At 22.0% G+C, this 10,843-nt stretch overlaps 4 protein-coding genes across 4 annotated transcripts; 2 read left to right on the top strand and 2 right to left on the bottom strand.

The window, feature by feature from the left end:
• Window positions 1-159: 159 nt before the first annotated feature.
• PY17X_0936500 (protein tyrosine phosphatase, putative) lies at window positions 160-825 on the bottom strand (the record flags this gene model as incomplete). Its single annotated transcript, XM_720943.1, has 1 exon — window positions 160-825. The coding sequence occupies one exon, from the start codon at window positions 823-825 to the stop codon at window positions 160-162; it is 666 nt and encodes a 221-aa protein (XP_726036.1).
• Window positions 826-5,000: 4,175 nt separating this feature from the next.
• On the top strand, window positions 5,001-5,561 carry PY17X_0936400 (conserved Plasmodium protein, unknown function; the record flags this gene model as incomplete). Its single annotated transcript, XM_719198.2, has 2 exons — window positions 5,001-5,264; window positions 5,469-5,561. 2 exons carry the CDS (start codon window positions 5,001-5,003, stop codon window positions 5,559-5,561), a joined length of 357 nt encoding a protein of 118 aa, XP_724291.2.
• A 1,208-nt stretch (window positions 5,562-6,769) lies between these two features.
• On the top strand, window positions 6,770-7,813 carry PY17X_0936300 (uncharacterized protein; the record flags this gene model as incomplete). Its single annotated transcript, XM_719199.1, has 1 exon — window positions 6,770-7,813. The coding sequence occupies one exon, from the start codon at window positions 6,770-6,772 to the stop codon at window positions 7,811-7,813; it is 1,044 nt and encodes a 347-aa protein (XP_724292.1).
• A 728-nt stretch (window positions 7,814-8,541) lies between these two features.
• PY17X_0936200 (ubiquitin-like protein Dsk2) lies at window positions 8,542-10,203 on the bottom strand (the record flags this gene model as incomplete). The annotated part of the gene is made up of 4 exons (XM_719200.1): window positions 8,542-9,305; window positions 9,536-9,664; window positions 9,799-9,894; window positions 10,059-10,203. The coding sequence occupies 4 exons, from the start codon at window positions 10,201-10,203 to the stop codon at window positions 8,542-8,544; spliced, it is 1,134 nt and encodes a 377-aa protein (XP_724293.1).
• Between the last annotated feature and the right edge of the window lie 640 nt (window positions 10,204-10,843).

Below are 10,843 nucleotides of genomic sequence, written 5' to 3'. Positions count from 1 at the left end.
TATAAATATACATATATAATTGTTAGTTTACAAAAATTACATAAATGTATTTAATTATATAATAATTAAACACATGGCATGCAGTAACACGCTCCCACATATATGTAATTACGAAACGCTATAATTTTAATAAATTTATTACGAGAAAAAAAAAAAAACTCACATGAAATGGCATTTTCTCAAACAATTTTTTTTTTTTTTTTTTTTTTTATACGTTTTTAAAAATTGCAATTGTCTTTTATTAATTGCACCCTTTCTTCTATCACGTATAAAAACAATAGCATCAATAGGATCCATACCAAATTCAATAAGAACAACAGAAGCTAATACAGGAGCTCTACCTAATCCTGCAACACAATGCACTGCAACTGAACAATTGTTTTTAATTACAGTATTTACTATATCAAGCCAACTATTAACTATATCAGCAGTCGGGGCGTCTCCATCCGGAAATATTAATTCATGCACATTTATACCGGCTTTTTTTATTTCCTCATCATCATATGTTCTTTCACAAGTTCGCACTAAATCTGTTACATTATAATTTCTCATTTCTTTTATATATAATGGTAATAAATCATTAGTAGGGGCATCTAAAATTAAAATTTTTATTTTCCCATGTTCAATCCTAGTGGGGTGATTTAAAACCGGATTCAAATAATCTATATTAAAATTCATATTTCCATAATATTGTTCGATTTCAAAATATTTTTTGTTCACATAGTTAACATACATATCACAATTACACACATTGTTTCCGGCATCTTCCTGGTTGACTCTGCATTGAGGGTTGTGTAATAATCCACTATTAAAACAGGTAGCCATTTTGCGAAAATTAAAAAAATATATATATAAAAATTAAGATTGCTTATATATTATTTTTATCTTCTTGTAGTTATAGTGCAAAATATGCATGAATTTGTATCTATTGTACGTATGTCAATGAAATGGGTATACACATAAATTTAGAAGCCTATACGCACATTACAGTGATCCACTTATGGAATCCAAATAATCTGTATCAGTAGAGATATTTCTTAAATACTAATATATTCAAGTTAGATTCCTCCATATATTCGCCAAGTAAAACTAATATATATATATAGCTAGATAGTGGGCTAATGTAAAAAAAATATAAGATAATTGGGAAACATTGATAAAAATAAAGAGGTAGTCAAAATAAATGGACATAAGTAAATGCTCTTAAAAATGAATCCAATATAAATTATAATAAAACGGGAATATATAGATTAAATAAAAATGAAAGCAATTTTCAGAAAAAAAAACATGTTTTATTTTTTGATGGATCCTTGAAATGACATAAACAATCATATAAACAAATACATATAAATCGATGACCATATAATATGGAATAATTATTATTACTAATTAAAGTATATCAAATATTTACATAAGTATATATATGTATATATATACGTGTGCGATCTTAATTACTTGCCTGCTTATATATACTTTTGAAAATAATGTATGTATATATGTAATACAAAGTTATATTTTTATGTATCTAACATACATATGTATATTTCGAAATAATATGATGATTAATGTATATAGAAAAAACAAATAAAATACAAGCACGCGTATATGTGAATATATTATACATAAATAATATGTATTTAAATATGTTTAATAAAAATACAGGCGAATAATTATACATATATATAAGCAGGCCAAAATATTAATAATGTAGATTTATCCAAATTTTTTATACACTAAAAATATATATATAAATGTAATGCACAATAATCGTATAATTACTATGTATAACTTTTTAGCTACATTCCCTTTTCAAAATTTTTTTCATAATAGATTAATAATTGTAGATTTTACAATACTATGAAGAATACACTAATCATTGTAAAAATATAAATACTACCATTAAATTAACAACTACACATATGTGCATATATACAGTACTATTATGCATATTTTAATATTATGTATAATTTATTATGCATTTATCTATATATTGTTTCATGCAAATATGTAGAAGGGAATACTTAAAACTATGTAGATTCGTGGTGGCATAAATATGTACTTAATATATTAAATGAATTTTAAGGTAGAATTATAAATTAATATATAAATATTAAAATATTTACTTATATATAAACAATGCAAATAAATATTCAATAATTTGTATATAAATAATTAAATATGTATATATATATATGTGTTTTAAATATGTAATTATAATTTTACTACTCCTAAAAGCAGTGCGGTTTTGCACACGCACTGTAAATATAAATAGTTCACATTTCCGCAAATAATAAAATGGTTTTATACTTCTTCTAAATTTATTTTTTCATATGATACATATAAAATGTAATTCGCTTGTTTATAAATGAATGAATATATATATTGTTTATTCTGCAAATGATATTTATATTATTTCAAATTGTTTCTCAATCTACATGTATATATATTAATATTCTTTTGATATTTTAAAAATATGTTTATTTTAAAAAATTATGATAATAATATAATAGCTCTAATATGTTTAAATCTAAATTTTTATAATAATATTTGTGGTATAATTTATTAACATGAAAAAAATATGCTTCAATAACTCTTATTAAATAGTATGTATATAAGTTCGTTTTTTGGAGTTTGCCTTGCAATTACTTCAATATATATGTATAGGATGTATCAAATTAATCTATGTGTTCAACATTAATAGATATTTTCATATAATTCATTCTCTTATTTATAATTTACAAAATTGTATTAATGTGTGTTTGTTTTCCTTTTGTTTTATGTATGTTGCATTTATTACTTATTCAATTTGTGCTCATATAAATAATTTGTATAATTTGCTCATTATCATACTCCAATGAGTTAATAAATATGTATAGAGATATATTATGTATTATATAAATTCAATTAATGACTGGTTTACAGATGGTGATGCAGCTAACGTATGGATTCATAATATGATAAAATATATTATACTAACTTCATATCTTCTATAATAAAAGTTTAATGGATTCAAAATTTAACATGCTTTTTATTGTTATGCATATACTTCGTTATAGCTTGTCCTGTTTTATCATATTTTATATTTTCACAAAAAAAATCCTTTTATTTTTTTATCCTTTTTAGTATTATGGCATATCTCTTAACACACTTCTTTTAAATATATTTCTTTCCAATTTTAGAAAACAAAATCTGAATTCTCTTTGTGCATAAAAATGTTTTTATAGTATTCCTTGTTTCCATTTAATTTATTTAGAAACGGATCTGAAGCAGCTGAAATTTAAGTCTTCGGAAAATCTAAATATGATTTTATGCATATTAGGTAATATGAGTATTATATATATTATGGTGGATTGAATAAAAATTTTCTTGGGTATTTATTAAGGAATGTGCAAGAAGGGGGACTTATATATTTATTAATATGGGTATCCAATAAAAATATATATATATTATATTAAACTTGAATAAGTATAAATAGTTATATAATAAATTGTGTGCTAATATTATTAATATATAAATATATTTTTTGTTGACTGTATTACTGTTTTATGTTTTTTTGAAACCTTTTATTTTTTGGGGTATTTACTATCGAAAGAATGATGATACATGACTTTCTTTCTTTTCTTTTTGTTTTTTTTCATAATTTGTATTCAAAGCAATGGTATATTATTTTTCTGATTTTAATACTTTTTCATTTAAATAAATTATGAGATATTGTTATCTAAATATATGTTAATAAATATAAATGTATACTTATAGCCTATTCGTTTGCATTGAAAAAAAATCGAAAATTGCGTATGAATATCGATGATTTATATTTTTTCTTTCAAGAATTATTTATATGTATAGTTAACTTCAAATTCGTAATATTTTGATTTCTTATTTTATAAAATTTTAAAGTTTGATATGTATATACTTTAATATATATATATTTGATATGATATATTATTTATATAAGATAGTTATATTATATATTATTTGTATATTATTTGAAATTATAATATTAGTATATTATTATCTATGCTATATATATTATTTGTATTGTATAATTTATTATTTTTATTTTTGAATGCAAAAATAGATATAGTTTGTTTTAAATAGCAAGTAATTATTGTTTTTTTAATATAATGTATTTAAAAAAAATTATTATATTAAAGAAAAAAATATATAAATAATTAATATATATATTTTTTTAATGTTATATACATATTGCGCAATAATTTTTTTATTATAATGAACTTATTTTTTTATAATGTGCCCAGAATTTAAATAAAAAAAAATATATATATAATATATATATATATTATATATATATATATAAATATATACAATATATAAATATATATATATATATATATATTAAAATTTTTTTTTGGTAATATTGAACAATTTATGTACTATCTACAAGTATAAGGATGTTTTTTAAATTATGTTATATATTAATATTTAAGAAAACATATATACTATTGATAAAAATTCATCTTTTATATGTTATCGATATATAATGAAGGTAGTGTAATTCCAAAATTAAACATTAAAAAAAAATATTTTATACATCATAATTTATATGCTGCACAATTAATATTATATAAAAATGAAAAATTTAAGCAAAACGCATGGTCAACTCAAATAAACATAATGCATATAAAATTATACTTTTGAAAGTAAACAAAATAGAAAATTATTAATATATTTATAAGCATAATAAAATTATCTTACTTTCTTTTATATATTGCTTATTATTTTATGAACTTTCGAGTATAGTGGAACAAAATTATATAATTCTCCATTTTTATTTAACTATATGGGATTTCTCGTTTTCTTTATATCAACAATTGTTTATATACAAATACAATTTGCATAAATATAAACACATATTAATTGCACTTATATTAGCTAAATAAAAATAGTATACTTTCCTTTATAACTGTAGACAAAATAAAACAATAAAAAAATTAAAACATTTGAATAAATAGTGAATTAAATGAAAAAATAAAAAAAAAATGAGTATTTTCAAATTTAACATCCCTATTAAAAATACGTTTCTCTTATCAAAGAGTACAATATGCTCCTTAAAATTGTCTCACATTTATAATAAAAAAAATAATTTTGTAAAATATGGTCAATTAAAATATGATTGTAATGATAACTTAGCCGTAACTAGAGACAATGAGGCTTTAAAATATTTAAACTTCCTGAATAACAATTTTTTTTTATCCAACTTAAACAAAAGCGAACAGAATTATGTCGTCAAACAAAAATATCAGGTTTAATACTATACAATTATAATTACATATATGCATCATTTATATATGTGTTTGTGTGGTATGTAGTAATGGTGCAAAATATATAGTAAACATATTATTATTCAATTTATGAATATGTTGACAATTGTTATATACTGTATATATATTATGTTATTTGAAATGTGTTGTATAAAATCGTCGCTTCCTTTTTCTTTTATGCCACAGGATATATTGAGATTTAAAAATAAAAAAACAAAGTTAGCTTTGAGAAGAAAAAGAAAAAGGATGGGTGAGCGTGTTAGTTTGAGATATCGATGACATAATTACGTGGTTAAATAATGTCATATTTAAACATTTTTCAATTAAAACACATTATTACAATTACTATTTGATTTTTTTTAGTTATATTTTTAATTCAATTGTTTCGTTTTTAATATTCAAATATATTATTTTGTTTAATTTTTTTTATTAAATAGTGTGTATAAATATGTATAGTATATGCATGTCTACAATCTCATAAAGATCTGTTATATTAAGATATATATGATCATATACACACATATGCACATTGCATATCCATGTTTAGGTTGCATTTTTACTAACTTCCCATATTATTATTACAACTTTTTAAATTCTTCTAAAGAATCATCAAATGCTTAAGCCATACGAGGCTATGTTACAATGAATGTATTCAATATATATATGTTTTTCTTTTTATTTTTTAATACAACTACATTATTTATGTAAAAAATTAACACCTTAACAGCCATTAAAAAAAATGTATACACTTAAACATCTATCATGAAATAATTATCCCTATTATTATTCGATTTTGTATTGCTTTCTTCGGTTGGTAAAAGAAAAAACATATGAATATCTATAAATACGCATAAATGCTATGCTTTCATTGGTTACTAATAATGGAAAAGGGGTTTCCTGAGTTGTATATGAATATAAGTTTATTAATTTCACATAATAAAAATATGTTTATTAAATGTAATTATTCTTTTTTGTATCATTTTCTCCGCTCCATTTTATCGGTACATATTGTTTAGTATAACGCATTATTTATTAAAACAATTTAACATTAAAAAAAAAATTCGTCCTTACAATTATTCACACTTTTGCACATATTTATTAGATTTTTTAAGCATGCACAATTGTGTAATACACTTTATTAAAATATTTTTTTTTTTCCTTAAAAAAAATTATATGTACAAAAGTAAAAAAAAAACAAAGATGCATTAATAATTAGTCAATATATATATTTATCAGTTATTTATGTTTTATTGTGTTTTTTAGAAAAATTATTGCATATACGAAATTTTATTCAGCAAGTTTAGTAGAGCAAGTAAATATAATTTGATAACTATGTGAGGAAATAAGGAAAAAAAAATATATACAGAAGAAAGAAATAGATATAGCCGATTTAACGTGCAACTTTGCATATATTCATTATTTTTGAAAATTGAAGCACATAATACAAACATATACTACATATTATTTACATAAATAGTGAGATAAAAATGATGGGCGTAGGAAAATCACAAAAGGGGAAATTTTCGTTTTTTAAGAAAGGCCTCAAGGAAGGGTCAGGTCTTTACAACTTTTTAAATGGGTTATTTTGTGTTAGTGGAATATATATATTTTTTTTAATTTTTGGATATTATCAAGAAAAAATTCCAACTTTAGGAAAAGGAAAGGATAAATTTTATTACAACATATTTTTAATATGCATTTTATGCTTATCAAATAGTTTGGGTAGTTTATTATCTATATTTACTAAAAGCATGCTAAATAATGAAAAATTTTTACGAAGTATGAAAAAGAATATTGATAAATATTTCATAACACAAATAATGCTAATATCTATTACTTATTCTATAGCAATGATAGCCACAAATTATTCATTACGTCATGTAAATTTCCCAACTCAAGTTCTTGTAAAATCGGGTAAAATGATACCAATAATAGTTGGAGGTTATTTATTTTTTGGAAAAAAGTATCCATATTATGATTATATATCTGTATTTTTAATTACAACTTCATTAATCATATTTAATTTATTAAAGACAAACACCACAAAAGAAATGCATCAAACAACATTTGGAATTTTACTTTTATGCATATCACTAGTATGTGATGGATTAACAGGACCAAGACAAGATAAATTATTGAGTAAATATAATGTTAACTCATTTAATTTAATGTTTTATGTTAATATTTTTGCATTTTTTTTTAACTTAGTTGCTTCATTATTAATTGAAGGTGCAAAACCATATGCATTTTTAGCTAAATATCCAAGCTCTTATTATTATATATTAGGATTTTCAATAAGTGGAACTTTAGGTCAATTCTTTATATTTTATTCTCTTAAAGTATATGGTAGTTTATATACTAGTTTATTTACAACACTTAGAAAAGCTTTAAGCACAGTTGTTTCAGTATACTTGTTTGGTCACGTTTTGAAACCTTTGCAATGGATTTGCATTATTGTTATATTTTCAACACTTATTATACAAAACTATTTGAAGAAAAACACCAAAAAACATCATAAAAAAAATATGTAAGTTCCGAAAAAATGTATAACAGTACTGCATAAAAAGTTGGAGAATTCTTTTGTATTCATATCCTTTAAATTTTTTCTCTCTTACCAACTTTATATTGCACATTTTTTTTTTTACGACTTTTATTTCTCGTTTTTTTTCCATTTCGTTTCGTACTTTTTTATTACATTATATTGCATTATATTATATTTTTTATGTTTGTGTTCAACTTCATAAAACATTTTCTAGTTTCAATGGTGAAACATGCCAACGAAAATATATCCCATAAATAGTATGTTATTACGACTGTTGTGTCCATATATGAAAATTTAGATAAAATTAATATATTTTTTTTAAAGTTTATATATACAAAAATGAAAAAAAAATTGGGTAAAAGGTGGTGCAAATAAAAATTTACACTATTATACATGATACAATGCAATATTAAATAGCAATCGAAAATTTGCATCTCTATATAAAAGATGATGAAAAATATATACGTTAAAATAGGAAAAACACATGAAATTATTGATTTATTTTCTAATTATTTGAACAAATTCAAAAGTGGCCTCATATAAAGCATGTATATATAAATTTGTATATAAGTTATAATTTGTCTATATTCTACCCCAAAACATAATATAAATAATACCCATAAGCAACTTTTTTTCTTTTCCGCATATATGCATGAAGTGGGTATCAACTTTCTTTACACAATATAAAATAATGGATTTTAATATTACTCATACAAATCAGTTAAATCCCCTTTCTAAAAGGCGTGTAACTGCAGAATTAACATCTCCTCCAGTTTCTTGCAAAGCTTGGATATTTGCATCATTGTCAATAAATCCCATTTCTTGAAGACTTACCAATTGAGAGGCATATCTTTCTTCAGGTGGCCTATTATCAGTTACATTTGGTGTATTCAAATTTAAATTTTGAGCTAAATTTCCAAAATTAAAATTTCCTAAATTAGGGTTTCCTCTCATAACTTGTTGAAAAGTTTGTAATAATTCAGGAGATTGAAAAAGGGAATTAAGATTATTGGCATTATTGCCATTAGAACTATTTAAGCCACCATTTGGATTGGCATTTGCAAAATTACTTAAATTACTTAATAAATCTTCCATTCTTAAACCTCCTGGATTATTATTGTTGTTATTATTATTATTATTATTTTGATTATTGTTTAGTGCACTTTCTATTTGTAAACCTGCTTGTAATACTTCAGGTCTCATAAATTCTCTCAACAAGTTTGGATTATCCAACATAGGTTGCATAAGAGGGCTTTGAGAAAACGTATTTCTTAATAATGGGTTATTTGATATTAAGTTTGTAAGCATTTCCGGATTGTTACTAAGTTCATTCATTAATGATCTAGCTAATGGGTTATTTAATAAAGAACTTATACTTTCTCTATTAAATTCACCATTTCCATTTGGATTTAACATGCTTGCTAAATTTCCATAATTGAAATTTCCATCTCCAACTCCTTGTCCAAAGCTATTCATATCAACTGCGATTCGAAAAAAAAAATTTTCAATTGTAGAAACAGAACCACATAAACTTATACGAGTGTTTACACGTATATAAATGATTTACATATTTAAAAATGAAATGAGAAAAAAAATGGAAAATTTCCAAACAGCATACAAGCATATTTATATACATTAGTATATCAAAGGTGTATATAAAATATGCTTGATACAATTCATAAGCGCATTAAAAGTATGTATAATTTTATACCTCCTGCTCCTCTTTGCATCAACATTTGTACCAAGGGATTGTCATTAAAATTGTTTAAGTTTTCATTTATACCTTGGTTTTGATCTGTTGCTGAATTGCTTTCCTTATTATTTTCTTTTTCGGCTTCAGCTAAAAAAAGTTATAAATTTATGCATGTATAAATATTAGTGCACATATAAATCGTTTTCTTAATTTTTATTTCATGTAGTATATCTTAAAAAATATTTTTTGCTAGGGTTGTATTTTTTCATTTTTATGCTTACAGTCCTTTGCTGGAACAGAACTACGAACTAAGTGCATTACATTTCCATCAGCTACACCATATAAAGTTAATGGTTCTTTGTCTTTTAATATTTTCCCTTAAAAAGAAAAAAAAAATACAAATAAATATATATGAAGCTCAATATTGTAAGCATTCTGCATTTATTGGCATTCCAGCACATTGACTAAATGAATGAGAATTATTAACAACACACATTATATTAATATTTCCAATATTATTGATATTTTATTTAATATAAACCTTTAAATATAATTCTCTGAGACTCAACGGGTATATCTACATGTTCAGCACATTTTTGTTTTAATTCCATGACCGTTATTGTCGGTTCAATTGATATTGTAAACTCTTTACCTCCAGTAACTTTAAATGAAACATTAATAGTCATTTTTATTTCTTTTAATTAAAATTATTTTAAAGTTTATTTAATTTTTCAGTAACAAATTTTGTACAATTTTATGCATATATACATGCGAATATTTACAATTTATTTTTGAATATAAACATTTATTTGTTAAAATAAACAAGCTATTTTCTTCAAAATATGTTTACTATTTTATATTACTTTAAGTTAAATTTAATAAATATTTTATAAAAAAAATTATATATTTTTTATCTTTTTATAATATTTTTCGTAATTATCAAAATATAGAATATTATAATTATCATTAAATGTTTTTTTCTGGTGTGCTATTTTATGTAGTAAAGATTCGTATTAAATATTATTATTATTATTATTTATTTTTTTATACGTACAAAATGGAAATATATATATAATATACATATATATATGTATGACGGGAAAAATGCAATATGCGAAATATATTATACAAATTGTAAATGTATATAATTTTAATCAATATAATATATACGAACGAATAGTATCTATATATGGAAGTATATGTATATGTTATAATTACAATAACCGTTTTACTTTGTATTGATAAGTAAATTAATATATACTTAGATATGTACTACTATTAGTATTGTCAGTATTATTATATATATATATGTGTCATTCTATTTTA

Source organism: Plasmodium yoelii (assembly GCF_900002385.2).
Source record: "Plasmodium yoelii strain 17X genome assembly, chromosome: 9".
In the NCBI taxonomy this organism is placed as follows: Eukaryota; Apicomplexa; class Aconoidasida; order Haemosporida; family Plasmodiidae; genus Plasmodium; species Plasmodium yoelii.
This window is presented reverse-complemented; position numbering and strand designations above follow the sequence as displayed.